The 20,908-nt window shown below is 40.6% G+C and overlaps 2 protein-coding genes across 6 annotated transcripts; one reads left to right on the top strand and one right to left on the bottom strand.

The window, feature by feature from the left end:
• Positions 1–9: 9 nt before the first annotated feature.
• Positions 10–15,400, bottom strand: LOC113166280 (GRAM domain-containing protein 4-like). Of its 3 annotated transcripts, none has more exons than XM_026366339.1 (19): positions 15,215–15,400; positions 12,713–12,947; positions 11,114–11,243; positions 9,808–9,928; positions 9,650–9,717; positions 8,583–8,715; positions 8,460–8,485; positions 8,224–8,315; positions 7,901–7,992; positions 7,181–7,229; positions 6,884–6,955; positions 6,578–6,621; positions 6,390–6,499; positions 6,125–6,279; positions 4,607–4,754; positions 4,284–4,377; positions 3,572–3,662; positions 3,317–3,385; positions 10–3,205 (listed from the first exon to the last, which is right to left on the bottom strand). In XM_026366339.1, exons 2-19 carry the CDS (start codon positions 12,896–12,898, stop codon positions 3,098–3,100), a joined length of 1,788 nt encoding a protein of 595 aa, XP_026222124.1. In that variant the 5' UTR covers positions 12,899–12,947; positions 15,215–15,400; the 3' UTR covers positions 10–3,097. The 3 variants fall into 3 exon arrangements, with proteins under 3 accessions (XP_026222124.1, XP_026222122.1, XP_026222123.1); XM_026366337.1 differs by lacking the exon at positions 15,215–15,400 and adding an exon at positions 14,132–14,305; XM_026366338.1 differs by lacking the exon at positions 15,215–15,400 and adding an exon at positions 14,132–14,303 and having other exon boundaries at positions 11,114–11,219.
• A 75-nt stretch (positions 15,401–15,475) lies between these two features.
• LOC113166287 (cytosolic 5'-nucleotidase 1A-like) lies at positions 15,476–19,043 on the top strand. Of its 3 annotated transcripts, XM_026366349.1 has the most exons (7): positions 15,476–15,650; positions 16,242–16,299; positions 16,631–16,741; positions 17,076–17,211; positions 17,416–17,538; positions 17,948–18,078; positions 18,194–19,042. In XM_026366349.1, exons 3-7 carry the CDS (start codon positions 16,736–16,738, stop codon positions 18,437–18,439), a joined length of 642 nt encoding a protein of 213 aa, XP_026222134.1. In that variant the 5' UTR covers positions 15,476–15,650; positions 16,242–16,299; positions 16,631–16,735; the 3' UTR covers positions 18,440–19,042. The 3 variants fall into 3 exon arrangements, with proteins under 3 accessions (XP_026222134.1, XP_026222132.1, XP_026222133.1); XM_026366347.1 differs by lacking the exon at positions 16,242–16,299 and having other exon boundaries at positions 15,477–15,716; positions 18,194–19,043; XM_026366348.1 differs by lacking the exon at positions 16,242–16,299 and having other exon boundaries at positions 15,483–15,650; positions 18,194–19,040.
• The last annotated feature ends 1,865 nt before the right edge of the window (positions 19,044–20,908 follow it).

Below are 20,908 nucleotides of genomic sequence, written 5' to 3'. Positions count from 1 at the left end.
GGTTTTCCAATGTTGACACTTGATTTTACTTAAAAATGTACATCACAATTTACCAGAAATATTGTCATTAAAAACTGTACACCTATTTGTACAATGATACAGTTTAAAAATAAGAGTTGATGTAAACGAGGAAAATAACACAAAACCTCAGAAGTCAAACAAACTGAGGAAAAGTGAGGCTATATTCACAAAACATATTAAAGCAGAAAGAACAGAACTGAGCAGTTTTTGTAGGAATTACGGAATTTGATGTTTGCACAAATTCAGTTAAATCTGAAGAAGCTTGGCAGTTTGTGGTGATGTTGAAACCATTTACAATAAAAAACTAGATCTGACAAAAAAAGAAAAGAACAGAATTCATAATGAAGGCCTGTAATGTGAATGTAGCCCAAAAGGTACAGCAAAGAAAGTAAGGAAATGCAAAAGTCTGAAGGCAACAAGGCATTAACGACTTCCATCAATACTGAAAAATTAAAACAGTTAAAATATTAGTGAAAGAATTGGCAGTACAAGATTTGACTGATATAATATTACAAACTTAAGAAGTAAACTGCTTACAGAAAATTAATAATTCAGATAATCAAGCAAAGAATTTCAGGTTCTCAAATGTAGGGATTTTCAGCCTTATTTAATCTGGTGTCTTTGGCTTTTTTTTAAGCTGAAGCTAAAACAAGATGTTTCGTGCCATTAGTGGGGATTTTCCACTATTTTCTGATTTGTAGACCAAATGAACCAATTCAAAAACTAATTTGTAAATCAGTCAATAATGAAAATAATCATTCATGTGCAACTCTAAAAAACTGAGTCAATTTGAGAAATAAAAAAAGAAAAAATGATGATGGCAGATTTTAAACTGACAGATAATTCACTGCATTACTCTACAGAAAAAACTAAAATCCACAGTTAGAGACCGGCGGCAGAAACAGGCACCATTTTAAAAAAGGACATACTGTAGCAGTGTTTTGACTGGCAGGTTGATCAGGATGTAAGAAATGTCATTTGATTATTAAGTGTGACAAAAGTGGAGAAAATAATGAATAGTTTGTGCCATCTAATGAACCAAACATGCATATTTATGGATGTTTATATTATTTTAGTAGTAGTATTATTATAGGTGTTTAATACAAATAGCTCATTTACAATGCAGAGCACTAATTATTTATTTCAGAACAGCAAAATTTTCAGCTTTGAAATAAAGTTAAACTAAAAAGATAACGGAAATAATGGCAAAAGTTATTTTGTGGTTTTAATTTAAATAGCCTTAACATAGCCATTTAGCTTTGAGCTAGGTGATGACAGTGTAGGGTCGCAGTGTACGTCATCGATTATGAAAGAACAGTAAAGCTAAAGCAATCCTGAATAAAATATTAGATAAACACCGGTATTTTTAGCTTTTACATGAGACAAACAAAAAGCTAAAGATGGGAATAATTTAGTCATTTACATGTTAAACATTGTCGGTAACATCACATTAAAACAAACACACTGTAATGTTAACTGTAAGGCTGAGCAGTAAAATACAAACTAATATAAATTAGTTTTTCAAAGTTCTCGAAGACATAAATGTAAATTAATGAGATTTAAACGTGCATCAGTTTTAATACTGTAGAAATCTGTAGGTGTGACGTGTTACCATGTTCTGAATACAGAGTGAATTCAGCACATCGTGTAGTAAACCTTCCAGTGTAGAATACAGTATATAAAGACAAGCTCCACCCAAATATCACTTGTATTTTTCTTTTCACCCAGAGCCACATATACATCACTCTATACCGATAACCTGAGAATTCAGTTTTTCTCTGTTTTATATCATTGTAAACTAGTTTTCATTGGACAAAATAATTAAAGGCATCGTCTCGAGCAGCAGTTCCCAAACCCAGTCCTCAGGCCCCTTACGCTGCCTGTTTTCCAACTCTCACTGACCTACTGCTGGTTACCTGGACCAGGTGTGTTCAGTCAATCAGACTGGAAGATACCATCTCAGAGTGTGGAGTAGGGGGAGACAATGTGAATAGGTATCGACCAACTTGTGTGACTGAATCAGCAGTGACGTGATCCTTCAAGGCTGAGTTTAGGAGCCACTGGTTTAGTAAAAGATTATCCTCATTATTAAAAAAATTTAATTAGTTGTAATAGTAAACAACATAATTACTACCAGGACTCTCCAATGTCGGGTATTTTTAAATGCTAGATAGATTCCTGATTGCTATTGTGGTGTTGTAGTAGTAGTAGTAGTAGTACTGCATCCTCGGTGCTGTGCACATGCATAACTAATTGTACTAAAGTTTAATTTTATAGTTTTAAAACTGAATATTCAGTTTACAGTGATATTTAAAACTGAAAAAGTGGCAAATTATCACACTAATAAAGGTGAAACCACAGAATGACTTGTGACAATGTGTAGTAAACATTCAAGTGTAATATAAATTTCTATAAGGTAAACGGAAATGACAGCCTGCAGTCTGACATGGAGGACTGATGAGCTGTAGGTGACAGTAGTGATAAAATTCATCTTACTTTGTGATTGTAAACCAGCACTTTGCTTAGCAATTTGCCTGCAGGCATTTTCACATTTAAAGCCTTAGCATCAAGGATCATGCTTCTGAACCACTGAGGGGCTTTTAATGTGAAACTTTCACGCAGGAAGTGTAGCGTTTCAGTGACAGCAGCTTAATTATGGTCAAAAAATGGTAAATACCACAGAAATGAACCTGAATAAGAATATGAAAGTGTTTTCAGCAGTGATGAGTATATATGTGACAGCTCTTAACCTTATGTAGTACAGATAGTATTCTGACTGTAGTACAGATAGTATTCTGACTGTAGTACAGATAGTATTCTTACTGTAGTACAGATAGTATTCTGACTGTAGTACATTTTGAATGATTTGATTTGAATTAACCCTCGAGATTGATCTGTAGAGCTGAATTGGTTGAATCAGACATGAAATCAGTGATTGGCGGGAATCACCTCCTGTGATATTTAACTACTGTAACGCCATTGAATTAATTAGATTGATGACGGGATGAGGAGCAGCTGTTTTTAGAAAGTGAAACAGTTCTAGTGTTTGTGTGAAGGCAGCCATGAAAAGGTGCTCCTACGTCTCTGGGCTGGCGGCTGTAGCGATCACCATCATTTTCCTGTACTGGGAGTAGATGGCGTCAAAGGCCTCGTCCCTGTGGATCATTGCACCGAACACCATCGGCTGCAACAGAACAGAGAGGAGAGAACACTGTCAGCTGAAAACAATACCACAAAGGTAAATATGCAATACACATATGCATACGTCAGATCACTGCCTTCATCCAGCACATACCTTTTGGGTGGTTGGTGTTGCTATGGAGATACCCATTCCAGATCCAGGTAGCACTGACAAAACTTTGTACTGTGAAGGACGGAAAAACCACACATGAAATCCACTGATAATAGAATATAAAAGTTTATACTGGATCCAGGATATAGAGGTGGTGAAGAACAGGGAGGAGCAAATATTTAAAGATTTAGAGATTATTGTTTATTATTATGGATTCAAAAGAAGAGCGACGTTTGATGTACACGTGTCTCTGCAAACCTTCTGTATGTCTTTGATTTCGGTCAGTTTGATGACTTTGTTCCTCTTGGTGGATCCAGACCTGGAGCTGGAGCTCTCAAAACACAGGTAACTGAGGAGATGGAGGAACAAGCAACAGAAACAGGTTCACAGTCAGTGAGAGCTGGTGATTAAAAACCTAACATGTCCATTCTAAATAGGATGAAGGGACACCATGATGTAAACGGTTATGGAGCTCTAACTAAGCTCTTGTCAAGGTCTGGTCTAAGGGTTTCAGGGTTGTTGCTTTTTCCATAGTATCAATATTTTCAACAATCAACAATTTTATGCTTTTACCATTTTTCTTCATGTTATATTATCATTAGTGCTGAAAGAGGCTTGTTAGAGTCATTTATACAGTAAAATACCAGAGACCAGTAATAATTGCAGCTTCTGACTGGTTAAAAGCTCTAACAAGCTGCTGTACTCATTACTTAGTTTTGGAGATTAAGAGCCCTGAGACCTAGTTTTTGACCGTCTGCTGTTTGTTTCAAATATTAAATATAATTTTTCTTTTCACATTTAAATCTTTTAACGACAATACACAAACCAATAACTACTCAACTTAAGACATTCATTATGTGCATGTTAACACTCTATTCACTGTTCTTTTCATCTTTTAAATGTAAAGTCTAAATTAATTTAGACATCATCTGTTCCCTCAGCTGTAAAATTATCTATGAATTAAAGTTACTTCTCGGTGACGTAGAGGACTCCGTGGCGAATGTAGTCCGACGGCGTCTTCTTGTCTCTGTTGATGAGACAGCAGCGCCAGCCGTTCACACACTCTGCAACAACAGCACAGTTATTAAAACACAACACACCAAGTCCCTCATACATAATTTTATAATTTCATGCCCAGATTATTTCATGCTTGTGTCCCCGCCAAGATCAGAAGCACCAGAAATATTAATATTGATCATGGTTTCAATGCTTCACTCATTCTGCATATACTGTATTTCATGGTTAAGAGCATCTTATCAGGCTTGTCCCTCCCTCCTGCAGTTCCTCACCCACCTGCCAGAGGGTGCTCACTCTCCGACAGATTGAAGACCTCGTGAAAAGCTCCTCTCTTGGTGCTGTAATATCGTCCTCCATCCTCGTCCCTGTTCAGACCCGGAGGAGCTGCAGCACCGAGGTTCCCCCGACTCCCCACGGCTTGAACCTGAACATGTGGACAGACGCATTAACCAATCAGCAATAGGTGAAGAGCTCACGACAACTCACCTGTCCAAATGCGTCCTCAGTGTGGTCGTAGAGGTAAAAAGTCCTGCAGCTTAAAAACTGCATTATTTCTACAAAGATGAGAAAACGTGGAGGAAAATCTGAAGGAGGTCCTCAAAACAATCCAAAATCAGCCTGAAAAGATGTAATAATCTTCCAAATTGCTGTGTAAAGTGTGACTAATCATCTGATATTAGCTCATCTCACACTCTCTCTTCTCTGTACATATGTTAGTTGCTGTTTTTTAAGGGAATCTTATGCAGCATGTTTACTAAATTCACAGGTTGTGGGAAGAAAATTAACACTGGCTGATATATTATTATGTGGAAATAAGGAACTAGAGGAAAGATGCTGAGGTCACTTAAATCTAAAGAGGAGCAGGAAGAAGTTTTAACTAACACAAGACTACAGTATCTCTACTGATCTGAGAGCAGCAGCTGAGACTGATCAACAGCTCAGATGACAACATTTCTACCTCCAGTAAAAACTACTGAGGAGCCAAAACCTTATCACCACACACAGGAGAAGTGAATTGCTCATAACTACGATGGTTTTCGAGGTCGTGGACAAACGAGGTGGTGGGTGAACGTTTGTATAGTTATGCTGCTGAATGCACTGTAGGAGAAATGGGCAGTGGTGGATCTGAACTGGAATCTGGTCTCTTATCACTACGGTCTATGAGGAAACTGTCTGTAGAGCGTCAGTGTCATGCAACAGTTCCACCCTGGACACCTTCAGAGGTCATGTTTTAACATCATATGATAGCATATCAGGATGGTCATAATGTTTTGGCTCATCTCGAGTGTAAATATAAATAAAACACACACACACACACACACACACAGCAGGATCCTACCTGTTCACACTCAGACAGCTGAGAGAGAAAAACAAAGCAGCTCAGAGAACTGAACCTCGAAAGAGCAGAGACCAGCAACCGGGACTGGTTTTGATTTCTGTTCTTAACAGGACAGTAGGTAGAGGTCCAGCTTGTACAACTTGTGTCCTCCACAGAACTCAGACGTTTTAGTTTTGAATCAGTGGCTGAAGATGCGACGCTGAAGTTCTTCTGTTTCTTTGTAAAGGTCTAAGAACGACCGCATGATGTGAAACTAAACTACAGAATTGTACTTTACAGTAACTCCAGTCTTGTGCAGTACTTGTTGTGTGTTTTCTGATATTTTCTTGTGAAGTACAAAGTCAAACGCAGACAGATGACGAGAAATGAGAGACGGAAGATGGACTGACTCAGACCAGCTCTGTGGTCTGTGTGCTGCAGATTCTGATGTACAGTATGTGGGAGTGTGGACTAACCCGTCTGCTCACTGTGGTGTGGCTGCGCTCCTTCAGCTGCAGGTCGGTCGGTAGGTTGGTCCAGATGATGTAGGGGGTGTCGAAGCGCTGCCTCAGTTTGGGACAACTCTTGAGGATGAAGTCGATGATGAAGAACTTTATACCTGCATACACACCTGAGGGAGGAGAGACGGAGGAGGACACAGCACGAAACTCACTCACTGTTCGTTCATCCTCAGTGAGATGATGGTTGAAGTTCTGATCCAGTCACTTTACTAAAACGTACCTATGATGAATCCCAGCAGTTTGTACGGCAGCAGGCAGGACGAGATGAAGGCCACCCACAGACCAACGTAGAGCTTCTGCGTCAACTCGGGTCGAACCCACATGAACAGACTTCACACACAAATATATATTTTATTATCTACATGTGGATAATCTGTGCTGTCCGACTGTGTGTGCAGGTAAACTCACTTCTTTATTTTCTCCAGGATGTTGGCCATCTTGCCGAACAGATTCTGTGATGACAAAACAAAAGCACACACGTCATGTGCTGTTCTCCTTCTAGAACGTTAGAGTGTGAATTCATCCTATGTCCGTCTGTCCAGAGAGTTAGTGTCTGTTTCTTAACATCTGTCTTTATCATCTCACTTTAATGTTCTTCATGTCACTTTTTAAAGTAATAAGCTGTTTAAATTTAAACACAGGTCTACATCATCATCAGGGAGGTGCTGGTCATGACGTAGCCTCTCGAGCCTCCGACTCTCCGTCATGTCTCACCTGAGCTCTCTGAGCCACATCCAGAACCAGCTGGAACTTCTCTGACACAGTCAGGTCTTCTTTAGAAGGTTCCTGGAAAAACAGAGGACTGACAACTGTAAATCAGGTGATGTCACCTCAGCACCATCCACTAAAATCAGATATGAAACATTCATCAAACCCCTTTTACAGTACATGCAGTGATGCAGCTTGTTCAGCAGGTGAAGCTGTTTATCTTTCTGTTCACCTGTCCAGGTAAGCTATAGAAAAAACAACCACTTGATAAGTGAAGTGCCTGGAAGAGGAGATATTTCTCACCGGGGGTTCGGAGATGTCTGGTACGATGCTCCACTGGATCCTCCAGCCTCTGAGAGCACGTTGGGAAACATACAGAGAATTTCACATTTCAAATCACGACGTTCCTGTCGAGACTCATATTCACACTGAAACTTCTCTACTGTGAAGTTGTTGTGTGTGTTTTTTTAAATCACTGTTATTGGATCTAAAAAGTCTGATTAGGGTCAGTATTAAAATTTAAATCTCACACCAACTCTCTTTCCTGTGTCAACGAGTCATTTTAAACTAGACTGGTAGGTACAGTAGGTACCTCTGCATGTGCAAGCGTCCACTCTCTTCTAGCTTTTCCTCTCTGTAGCTTTTATCACTGTTTCATGATATTAAAACAAAACCATAGAATAAAATAATGCATCAGCTCGGCACGATCATATCAGGTCATTGCTGCCACCCACCACATTTTCTGATCCAACACTCTTAAAAGAACAAAATGCCATTAAAAGACTGTGAAAGGCCTTGAAGTGTAATGAATGTAAAAAACTAGATGTGGTTAAGAGAATGAGCTGGGAGAGAAAACTGTGCGATGACAACCTGGATGGAGGTGAACTCGTTAGTTCAGAGACACCATCTATTGTTGAATTTCATAAATTTGGGAGATGTGGAAAAAAGTCGGTTTAATCTGTTGAGTCTGTTGTTCATGTGTTTTGATTGTAGCTGTGTTTGGTCGATCGTGGGGGAACTGACTTGGCTATAAGGTAATTCAAGGAGAGGCGGAGGATGGCGAGGAACAGGAACATGGGGATGACCCAGCCTCTCCACGCTGCGTACATGTAGACCTAAAAATAAAACACACACACACATAAAGTGAGTTGATGACAAGATGTAAATTCAGTTCAGTTGTTCATTCTTTTCTTTGGTGTCGCTGCGTCGTCACATCCACACAGATCACTAAAGAAAAACATACTGTGTTTTCATCACAGTTCATTCAAATCAGACTTCAGTAGATCGCTGGCTGCTGAACATCAGTGTGTGTGTGTGTGTGTGTGTGTGTGTGTGTGTGGACTCACGATGAAGGCGATGGCCGACGTGTACACTGAGTACCAGCTGGATAAGGCAGAGAGGTTCCTCATGAAGTTGGTCACGGGTCTGAATCCTCGTTCTGGAAACAACAACAGACTGAGAACAAAGAAAACATCTGGGGATTCACCACATCTGGCTAATGAGCTGCTATCACCCTCTAATGTCTACTGTATGTGTGTGTGTTGCATCAATTTACACTGAGAATCTTTGTTGAGATACTCACTGAGCCGTCTCATGTTTTCTGTCAACCTGTGGATCACAAACCAGACCATAGAATCATACAGTGTTTTCATGTGCACCTTTGATTCCTGAGGTTGTATCAACTATACTTTATATTAAGCCTCACCTCCTGGCACTTAGCGGCTCCTCCGTCTCCACTGTGTTCTCCTCCGGTTGGAAGCGGAAGTCTTCAATATGAACGCCAAAACGCTCATAAAGCCGTTTCAGGAAGTTGTTGGACAGAGAATCATCCTGTTTGTCTGAGGAGAGGAAACCAACATGTTAACATTTGACCTCCCTTCCTACAAGTTTATAAACTAAGCTCTGTGCCTTCTAAAACCTAAAAAAAAAGACAGACTCGGGTGAATCAACTGTTCAACACGCTCAGAGCACAAATTCCAGTGCGATGATGCTGAAGCAGGATGAGTCACTACTGCTGCAACAACACTGAACTGTTTCTGCCCAAACTATGGAGCACGTGGCAGGTTTGTCAAGGTAAAAGGTGCCGTCTAACATTTGATCTCATGAGTGGGACGACCGCTACAACACACTACTTCTCTCATGAAGTGAGAATGAGCCGTTACTGCACCACTGATAGTGACTTCAAACTAGCGGAGGAAACCGTCCATGTTGTGCCTCTGAAAAGATTATTGCAAACTTTCTGAAAACCTTCTCTCACCGGCCGTCATGGAACCACTGACTCACGGACAGTTCACGGACGACCGCTCGACCAACCCTAAGTCTGTCGCTCTGTTCTATACACATCTAATACCCTCCGTAGCCTGATTTGTGATAAATAACATGCCATGCAATAACAAGCCTTTCACATTTTGTTAGTCCTGCTGACAACAACTGCCAAGGCTCATGTGTAATGTAGTACACATGTCAAATCAGAAGCAGAATATATTAGCTGAAAATGTAGAGAATTATTTAGTAAGAATATAACTTTCACTAATTTGAGATGCAAAGTTCCAGGTACATGAGGCTCAGACACAATACTGGACTGGTACGACCATGAATTACTCATTTAAAAGATGCAGAACAACATGGAGAGAAGGTTTGGTTGATGTTCAGGACGTGTACCTGATAATGTGACCAGACCGAGTTTATTTGTTTACAGAAAAACTCTCAGCTGCTCTCACTTTGCACTTTGCAGTTCTTCTACTTAAAGGTGAGCATGTTTGTTCAGCTCACCTGTGCTGCTGCCTGCAGGTGAAGGAGAGGGCGGGGTTTTAGGTGTCCGTGAAGGTGAGTCTTCAAGTCTGAAGTTTCCAGAGGACAGAAACAATGAGCCCAGACAGTAAACCCAGAGAAACGAGCTGCTCTGCCTGTTTCAAATGAAGTTTTACTACCTGGATTTCAGGGCGTCGTTGACCTTCTGCTCCAGGTCGATGCGTCTGCAGCGCTCCTTCTCCAGCTCCTGCTTCAGTGCGTCCACGTTGGACTCCTCTTTAAGTTTCCTCAGCTCCTCCTCTGAAACACACAGACGGTGACAAAACAGGTATTCTAACATTCAGCACCCGGACAATGACAACGGTGAGAACAGTTCAAGTTATTTCTATTAAAAACCACATGAGACACAGATTATTAATCAGATTAGAGTCGTTTTAAATGTCCTAATGCTTCACTGCAGAATAAATGCTATCACCTGTTTTATAATTGTTAGATAATGCTGCTGCCTGGTGAAGAACCACTGAAATGAGTAAACACCGTCTGGTGAATCCAGGTGCTTCTGATGGTGACAGATGACGAATAACGAAGGTGGTCACACGCTCTTCTACCCTAATTTATTTATATAGCTGATGTTTCAGCCATAGCTGCTTCCTGCGAGACAGAGCAGGCGTAGGGTCCCAACATCTGCCTTCTCTTCTGTTTTTATATCTATTTAATTAACAGAAACAACAGCTAATTTAGGTTAATAACATTTCACTCTTATAAATACTATATAATACGAGACAGTGTCCTCGTGTGCCACAGCGTGTGTCAGATGGTGTCTGCACGGTTATTAATAGCTGTGTGTGTTACATAAAACAGACGGGCAGATATTGACGGATTACCCAGCATGCTATTGTGCTGTGCAGCGTTTGAGCCATGTTGACCGAACAGTCAATCAACACGTGCACAGCGAGCGCGGATTAAAGGGTGGAAGAAAAGTGAAGTCATAACTGATTTGACTAATTTGTTTATTACTCATCTTACTTCCTGTTTGTCAGCGTCCGTGTGACATTTTTAGGAACAGTGGTGACAAAGAATAAACGATCACTCAGGTAACTCAGTCACCTGGCACAGCTGCTCATGATGAGCTGTTTTAAAGTAAAGCTGAGAGCTTGAAATCTGCCACCACGCCGCACCACGGTTCCTTCTGTGGAACTGTTGAATATAATCCTGGTAATTCATATTTCCTGTATATATATATATATATATATATATATATATATATATGTTTCCACTAATGATCAGAATGTAGAAGTCGGTTTAACTGCATCTTATCATAAATCTGTCCTTTGAGTTTAGTTTAGTTCTTCTTCTGCTAAACTGCAAACACTGTTTTTGCAGCAAATGTATTCGTACTCTGATTATTTGGTAAAAAGGAAAGTGAGGAGGTGGCTCAGGAGGATGGATGTGACCGATATGATTGAATAAATTCTCTGAACTCACGTAGGAAGTGTTTCTCCAACAAAGCAATTTCTAGATGACCTTTGACCTCGTTCAGGTCTGTTCTCGAGTCGTCTTGTAGAGGTGCCGAAAACGATCCCAGACCGGCCTGAGAGGTAAACAGACAGACAGACAGACAGACAGACAGACAGACAGACAGACAGACAGACAGACAGACAGACAGACAGAGACAGACAGACAGACAGACAGACAGACAGACAGACAGACAGACAGACAGACAGACAGAGACAGACAGACAGACAGACAGACAGACAGACAGACAGATACAGACAGACAGACAGACAGACAGACAGGTACATGCACAGGTTAAGGTCACAGGTGGACGTTACTTTTAAAGAAGTAAATAAATATACATACTAACTGCATCAGCATTCTACTACAGGTCAGAGGAAAAAGATCAGATTTACTTTTCTTTTAAACTTTTAAAAGTTTAAAAGAAAAAATTATTTTAACTTTAATTGTGAAATATTTGACAAAAACAATCAATATTTGAATGAAGAATAACAATAAGAATAAGAATAGATCCTTTGTTAAACCTCCAAAGATCAGGGCTAAAAGACTTTTACTACACACTGAAGACGACTTCATGAGCACAAACACAGAGGCCAGAACACAACAAACTGCAAACTTATCATCAGCAGGAAGAATAAGAAAGACGGAACCCTAAGGATTTAGGGGCTGATGAGACCAGGATTCAAAACGTGGCAGAAGAAAGGATCTGATCCAAACCAGTAGAGAGGTAGTAGTAGGTTCAGGGCTTGGTGCTTCTGGAACAGGGTCACTGATCTTACTGATGAATTCAGAGGTACTGAAACACTTTGTCTGCTACGTCATCCAGCAGGTTAATGACCCAACACACAGCATCAACTCAACACAGGACTTGGATCAGCCGACCTTAACACAACACGTGTGTTTCACCTGTGGGAGAGGGAAGTGCCATCTCCTGCTGTGTTTAACGTATCTAGGTGCACATAAAATAAAATGTTGACATCTACCTCCATTATTTAACCTAAATCCAAATCGGAATCAGACAGCAGACGTTTCCAGGAGGGACAATAAGGTGACAACACAGCTCAGACACATGGACACGCTTGTTGTTAAAGGGAATCATGAAGTTTTGGGTCACATGATCATTTTATGATTGTTTATCTGGCACCATTTCTGTATTCCTTCCCCCGACTGACACTCCCAACACTTTATCTCTGAGTTTTAAAGTCTAAACATTGGCTGGGCTGAACCGAGACAGCAGCTGGAGGATGATCAGTCTTTAACCAAACAGATAAGATCAACAGGAAACAGACTGAGCAAACACGACCGCTGGGGAGCAGGAAGGGGAGAAACATCCCAGCAACAAGAACTCTGGAGGAACTGCAGCTTTTAAAGCACGTCTGTTTTGTCTTGGTGGCTCTCTCTATCAATCCCCTCAGTCCTGGTATCATTTCACTTATTGCAGTAATAAACATGCACTTTAGTCCAGTTGTAATGAACCAGTATCCAGCCTCAGTCAAACCAGCACTTACAACAACACTTATGTTTCTTTTTAAGCTCTTCATCACAGATCTGACAGGTGTGTTTTACTACCTGAGCATCACTCTGCTGCTCTCCGTCCACCTCCCTCTGCTCCTCCGGCTCTCTGACGGGGATTTGAGGTTTCATCTGGACCTCCTCGGAGCATTCTGTATCGGACGTGTTGGGCGACTCAGGTTGATCCAGAAACTCGTCCCGTCTATGGCCTCGGAAACGGATTTTGTCCAGACGCTTCCTCATGGTGGACGGTTTGTTTCCGGCCTCTATATGAACATGACCGATGATGGAGCTGCAGAGACAAAGAAAACACTGTGGTCAGTCCACCACAAAGGTCCAAAATGTTGTCATGTTCCCCACAGGATGAACCTCACTGACTTTGGTGATTTCTTTTCATTTTTATTGAAATACTTTTGCTATTGCACGGATTGATTAAATATTCAAATATGCAGTCATGGTCCCACAGCATCATAACTACGAACTTTACGTTCGAGTGCGTCAGGTCAAAACTCTAATGTCCAATATTTAATTTCATGACCCAATATTACGGCTGAACAATCAATTTTCACATTGATATTTGTAATTTAACAGAATACAACTTTCTACCTGTGCATATGAACTTCACACGAAGTGAGTGCACAAAGAAAAATCTAAGAAACAAACAAGCTGCAAACACAGAGGACAGCTGACCATCACTGAAAAGTTCGAATCAACACATTGTCATAAAATGTGATCTGATCTTCATCTAAGTCAACAGTATTAACAAAAATAATGTGTCTAAAATAATAATAATAAAATAATTCTGATCTTTAATGTCTTTATTGTGAAAAAAAACATAAAAATGTTATAGTGCTAGTGGAAAACTAGCACTTATTGTCTTGACTTCAATGAAGATCAGATCAGATTTTATGACAAATTAATGCAGAAAATCATTAAACTGCTAAAAGTTCACATACTTATCTACCGTATCTGTCACTTTTCAGTGACAGTCAGACAAAATCCAAATCTGTGCAGCACAACTCGCAGGTTTCATTGGACAGACTGTTTTCACTGTATGAGAACTGCTGCAGCCTCCAACAGTAAATCACCTGTAGACATGAAACCAGCCGACCCAGAGTGACGGGTGTTGTTTACTGTAGGTGACATTAGTCCAGCTGCTGGAAACAGCTGCACAGCTGGAATCTGTGACACTAAGCAGTAATAATGTTTAATATTTTACTACATTTTCAAATTACCACTCCCAATTTGGACCTGATGACGATGCTGCCAGGTTTTCACCAAGTAATTCACCGTGCAAATATAATAACGCAGTAACTTCATGGAAATCCGTCCAACAGTTGCTCAAACCACTGATGTGAGCCTCATGGTGAAGAAGCACCACTAGGGTCAGCTGAGTTCTTCCTCTGGGGAACATGATGTGCCGATCCAGGTTGTAAAAGTTGAACTTTTTCCACTGAATATGCAAAAATGTTTGACCTGCTGGTTGAAGCGTCCCGTTTGTGCTTCTCCATGTCGCCGCAGAACGAACATGAATTCACAAAATCTGCTGAGAAATAGTCCAAATCTAAACACACAGTCTCCACAGGCTGTCGAGGTGCCGGCGGTTGACTGTTGAGGACTGAAGGTGTGTTCAGCCTCTGAGCTGTCTGACTGGTCGGACTGCTCCTCATAAATAAAAAAAAAAAACAGTCTGATTCTCTACCTGTGTGACTCAGACACAGGTAGAGACTCAGTACAGGAACGACTGACTGTTTAATGACTGCATGAAAACAAAAGTTCATGTTCATCGCTGTCGGCTCAATGACTGATGACGTCTGTCTGATTCTCTACCTGCACACAGCTGACTGATCAGGACCTGCAGACTTCACAACAAAGACAACGAAGTGGCTGAATTCAGGATGAGTTGTTCAAAGTCTAAAGGTCCAAATATTGGTTCCTCTGGAGAATTAAATATTTCCTCATGTGTCAGTTTGATTATTATAAGGAGTGTTCAGCTGCGCTGCTTAAATACATCAATATTTGCTCTAGCATTACTAAAAGAATTTAATCTTATCACTTAGTGATAAGTAAATAGAAAGAAGGCGATTACAGTGTCTACAAACATCTTCCTGTGAATAAATATCCAAATTAAATTTAACAGCATGGTGGAAACATTATTCCCAACTCCTCATTCCTGTCAAATCCCATGAAACCCTGATGATAAAACAGTCATTTGTGTCCATCAACCTGAATCCAGTGAAGCACAGAGACAAAGTTTTAGATTATAAACAATAAAAACGTGGATTTTTAAAAACCTATTTAAATTGATATACCATCGATGACTGCACATTTTAATCCTGTATATTTAATTAACTGAAACATTAACAATTAAAATCAGTTCTCAGATTGTTTATGTTGATCCTGTCGCAGGTCGGTCAGTACAGGTGAGTACAGGTGAGGTCCTGGTGTCACAGTCAGAGGATCTACAGGAACAGGTCCAGATCAGAACCACCTGTCCAGCTCACAGCAGCGGGATAAGGAGGCTGTGAAGGAAGGGACGGGGCAGGGAAGGAGTCTCACCGTGAACCGAAGCCGAAGCCGAAGCGCTGTCCCCCCGCGCTCCGAACCGGACTCTCCTCTTCTCAGAACCGCTCCAGACCAAACGCCCAAACCTGCTCCACAGAGTTGATCCAGATGTGACTGTTCAGGGGTGAAGCCGGACCGGACCGGACCGAGGCGTCTCACCTGACACAATGAGCGCAGCTGGGTGACCAGCTGACGAGGACGTGACGTCATCACGCTGCGCTCTTAAAGCGAACGTCAGGTTTCCCCACAGGCGGAACTAAAGCGCGGAGTCTGTGTTTCTGGGGGGAACTTCTCAGTACTTTGACTCAGTTTGGCTCCGCTGAACTTGCAGCGCTGCAGAAAAGTGAAATCACGGTGAGGAGCTCGACAGATTGGTCCCAGCTGCGAGGCGGACATGGTCTCCACGGTCCAGAACACGGACGTGACGCAGGTAGGACTCACCTGCATGAAGGTTGAAGTCAGTAGGACTTTGTCATCTCTAAAGACAGTGATGCAGGTCAGGTCACAACCACTGAGCTCACGTTTTCAACCAGATTACATTCAAATAATCCATTTAAACATTATCGTCCACTTAGTTCTTTGCATTTAAGTTTACAAACCTTCTGTCTCAGTGAGAGAGGATAGAAACTAACAAAAATTAATGCATAGTATGTTTAATGTTTGCCGAATTATTGACCGAGTCCTATTTATCGACAAACAATCTCAAATCATGTGTTAGAAATTACTAAAGTTCACCAAATATCAACGATAAAAGAAAATTGCACATTTTATAATGGAGATTCAGACCGTAGAAGATGAGGAAGTGTCTGCACAACAAACATCTTTAAAGAGTGAGAGAATGTTTTCTCATATACAAAAAAAAGTGTGTGTGTGTGTGTGTGTGTGTGTGTGTGTGTGTGTGTGTGTGTGTGTGTGTGTGTGTGTGTGTGTGTGTGTGTGCGCAGAGACCAGGTTATTTTAGTCATAATGTAATGTAAAGTTCCAAACTGGTTTTATGTTGGTGTTTGTTGATTTTCTGCAGGTTCTGTGTGGGTGGTGGAAAGTAACTGAGTACATTCTGTTCAGATACTGTATTTTAGGTACATTTTATTTGTGTTTACATTCTCTTTTACTCTATATTTCTATTTTTGTTACTTTAATGTCTACTTTATTTCATAGTTTCTCATTAATAATAATAAATACAGTGAATTGAGTGTATTATTATGTCCAGCAGTGTATTTAAAAAGTACAGAAATTTACAGTGTTCTGCATCAATACGTAAAATCTGGTAAACATTGACCATATTTTCATGTAAAATTTGTTGTACACATGCAGAGTATCACTACATTCTAGTATTTCTACGTATGCTGTTTTTCTTAATGTCAGGTAAAAAGGGCAGATGAAGATGTAGTTTCTGTTTCTCCTCTGCAGAAAGACGCTGAGCGTGCAGTGGTCATTGCAGTAACGTCTCATGCAGTGTTTGAATTTGGAGCTGATGGAGATGAGGCGTACGAAGTGGGCGTCGCTTTCCCCCTGATGCAGGTTAAACGTTAATTTAAAACTTTTAACAATTGTTGTTTTTGTTGGTGTTTAGAATTCTGATTAGCAGCTTAGATCCTGTAAGTTCCCGCATACTATCCACTAGAGCTCGGCTTTGATAAAAGATGCACTTCCTTTGTTCGCCTAAGTAACTGAAGGAAATCTAGAAATACAAATGTCTAAATTAGTGTCTTAATCATGTGGATTTGAGTCATAACTATGAGGTTTATGACCTTAAAAAACTGGTTCGACATCCATTAAAGGTGAAAGTCATCAAAGGAAATTTACAGATGATCTTAATTCATATTTCTGTTTTTGTTTTGTTTTTTCTTTTCAGGCACTGAAGAGAGTGAATGAATGTCTGCTGAAGGAAAATCCTACTGAGTCGCTGTTGTTTGACGTCGTCCTGGTCACTACTGACAGCCAACAGCAGCAACAGAGCTCCCGGATCATCAGCAGCACCAGACATTACGGTAATTTACCTATAAACACCAGACATTACGGTAATTTACCTATCAACAGCAGACATTACGGTAATTTACCTATCAACAGCAGACATTACGGTAATTTACCTATCAGCAGCAGACATTACGGTAATTTAAACGTTCAGCACACAGATTACAGCTGATGAGTTTTGGATTTGTTGCTGGTGTTGACGTGTTGCTGTTCTGTTGCAGGACTTGACGTCAGCAGGTTTTGTTTTTCCAGTGAAGAGGATTTTGTGGAGAGTTTACTGCAACATAAAGTTCAACTCTTCCTTTCAACAGACAGAAACGAGACGTCACAGGCATCACAGAGAGGTCGGGAACTTTCTTTATTTGTTATTTATTAGAACCTGACGAGAACCTTCACACCCAACACAGTAACAATAATCTAAAGCTAAATAAGAGACGCAGACGTGTCTGTGAGTGGAGAGAGCTCAGTATCAAACCTCCAGCTGCAGAAAGATAAAAAAAACCAAGAAACTAGTGACTGCAGCATAAAAACTAACTAAAATACTCTCAGTGCTCTAAGTGAAGCAATTTAATTCTCAAAGTATTAACACTAACTTATATATAATATACTTAATTTAATTTAATTTTAACTATAAATCTCTATCTACTGATGTGAAACATTTTCTCCTGAAAGGTCAGAGGATGTTTTACTAATAACTGATTATTGATCAGTGTGATGTTAGAAGATAAATCCTGCTTCTTGTCGTCGGTCCAGGTGTTCCTTCTGCGCTGCTGGACCAGCACACAGCTTCATGTTCATCAGAACAACTCAGAGTCTTGTTCTGTGGAGACTCCATCGTCCAGCCTGACACCGGCCCAACGCCGGCGAGCCGACAGGCCGCTCAGGTGCAAACAGCAACGTCCTGCTGATGCTTAGTTTTTTATTCTGACAGAGCTGTAAAATCTGCTGCAGTCAGGGGCACTTGATCTTTAACGGGTAATTCTCGTTCTTCCTCTGCAGGGTTTCTCTGCACAGCTTGGTGAGATGCGACGGGCGTTCGGCATGCTCGACAGCCCTCTCAGCTTCATCCTGGTGACGTCGCGCGGCGGCCGGGAGAGCTGTAGCAGCGCCCTGCAGACGCTGCGCTCCCGCGGCATAAGTGTGGATGAGGCGTACTGCCTGGCAGGGGCCCCACGGGGGCCCATCTTATCCCTGCTCCGTCCTCACTTCCTGCTCAGTGACGGCTTCAGCGGGCCGGAGGAGTGACGTGACGGACAAACAAAAACTTTAACATTGTCCTGAAAACAAGCTGCCGAACTCTGAGACTTGACCTCCGAGTTAAAGGGTCGATCACTGACCCTACATGATCACCACTGGACGATTGTAATAAAGGGAAAACGACTCCATGTGATTTCCTGATGCTTTTGTTTTGTGATGGGGGAGATTCATGGTGTGTGTGTGTGTGTGTGTGTGTGTGTACATGCTGGGACAAAAGAATATGCAAAGAGAATTTGTGTATTTAAATAATTTTGTGTTGCTTTCCTGATTTTGTTCTCCAGTTAGACAGAAAGAATGATGTTTGCTGATGTTCTTACATATTTTTCTTCATGAATAAAGAGTTTAAGTAAGAACACTTTGTAAAATAACTCTCTGTTAGGTGCAGCTGTACGATCTGAGGCAGCTCATTTACTCTGTGTCCTTGTGAAGCTTCAAATGTCCTCACATTCTCAGATTATGTTTAGTCTGCATGAACATTTTGTTCATCATCACTGCTCCAGTGTTCCTGGAGAGGCCTCTGGATGTGAGAGAGACTTGTTGGGGTTCTAGTGCTGATTGATGAGATTCATGGAGTCCTTGATAACCTTTCATAGATAGTAAATGTAATCAGAGCTACAGCTTGAGACAGGGTGCACCTGTGAACCAGGTTCATGTGATCTAGTTTAAACAGACGCAGGCTGACGATGTGGTCGTGGATTTCTGTCGGTCTCGATTCGTCTAAATGACCTGGAAGAGAAAACACTTAGTTTTCATTTAGTCGGGTGATTAATTCTGATTAATTTCTGGCATCATTAGCTCTGCCTGCTGAACACAAACACATCTTTAATTTCAGAATTAAAGCTGCAGGATGTCTGATCAAGACTGTGTTTACTGATTTAATCTTTTTATTTCTTTAGTCTATGTTTAGGGGTCCTTCAGGTCTCAGCCACTGTGTCCTGCAGAGGTTTGCAATGGTTTCTACCAACAAGGATCCAAAGGTTCTTGATATGTCACAGATTCTTAGTGTCCCAGCAGTGGCTCAGAAAAGTCTCTGCATGTGTTGGTAAAAATATCATGAAACTTACAGAATTGATCTTTGTTCGTCTTTTCTCTGCTCTCAGCTACAGGCAGGAAGGTCAGGGATAGACGGACGTGACGAGGAGGAGGTTGATGAAGCACCTGTTGGATCCTGGAGAAAACTGAGGTGAAGCACAGTGGGAACATGTCGGCAATAAAATGTAATGAAGAAGTGTGTGAAAGATTTTTTGTAATGCAGATTATGAAAGAATATGTGGCTCACTGAGCAGAACTGCAAGAGAAAAATGTGGCACTGGTGATTATTCCATCACATCTTTATTCATAAAAAATTCAAAATTATACTAAAGTAAAGTCAAAGTAGCTCTGCTCAGTCTCATGAGGCAGGATTTGGAATACAGTCCAAGTGTCTCCACACAAAAGTTACTAGCTACCAACCAAACTCTGTAGTATTTTCAAAGGATTTTAAGAAATTGAAGAACTTCACATTTTTTCTTATTAATTTCACTTTGTAATTAGATTTTCTGTAAAAAGGGAAAACGATGTATTTTACAACCTCACAAAAAAAAACAATTTTCATCTGTAACATCTCATTGCACATTGTTTCCTCGCAGTGATTACAATTATAGAAATTACCCCTCTGAAAAATAATTTCATATGTCCTCTGAAGTAAGAAATCACTTCCACTGATGAAGGAAAACATGAAAAATACCAATATTTTCCTTTATAACAGAACCACATTCAACAATCAGAGCACACTCCTTTTATTGTTTAACTTCTGTCTCTAAAAACTTTGGATCTAGTAAAACATTAGAAAACATTTAGCAGCAGTTTAAAGCCCTGATCAGCTTCTCCAAACACCCCAACAACTGCGTACAGATCAGATGTCACTTTGCAAATGTCACTGTCACTCTGTCAGTCATTAACACAGAGTTTGTTTGGTTTTTTTTTTTTTTTGGTATAAATTAAACTAACTGGAGGAAATGGTTCATGATTTCACTGTAATTCTAATGTTTCCTTGTTTTACATGAATCCAGATGTTGCTGCTGTCTGAGGGGGGGTCCTCCTCTCTGCCCCCTGCCCTGCAGCTTCCTTCAGCCTAGTTTAACTCACTCCTTCACTCTACACTGCAAAAAGTGTCCCACGACATGTTTTCAGCTCCAGATCTTTCCAGGGTTTTTATTCTGAAGCTTCAATCACACAGTGTCACTGAGGATCTTCTACAGGTAATATGATGAGATTTAATTTATAGAACATTAATGCATCATAACGGACTACATTAAGAGGTTTTACATCTGCAATGATTAAGAGATTTAAAGCAGGACAAACAGACCAATCAACTGGGATCTCCTAGACAATAAGCTTTCCAAATACAAATTAAAAGTTCAATAATAATAATGAGGTATTTTTTTGTTTAACTACTTTAAGTAGGCTGTGTTTTCA

This window comes from Anabas testudineus, chromosome 6 (genome assembly GCF_900324465.2).
Source record: "Anabas testudineus chromosome 6, fAnaTes1.2, whole genome shotgun sequence".
Lineage (NCBI taxonomy): Eukaryota > Metazoa > Chordata > Actinopteri > Anabantiformes > Anabantidae > Anabas > Anabas testudineus.
This window is presented reverse-complemented; position numbering and strand designations above follow the sequence as displayed.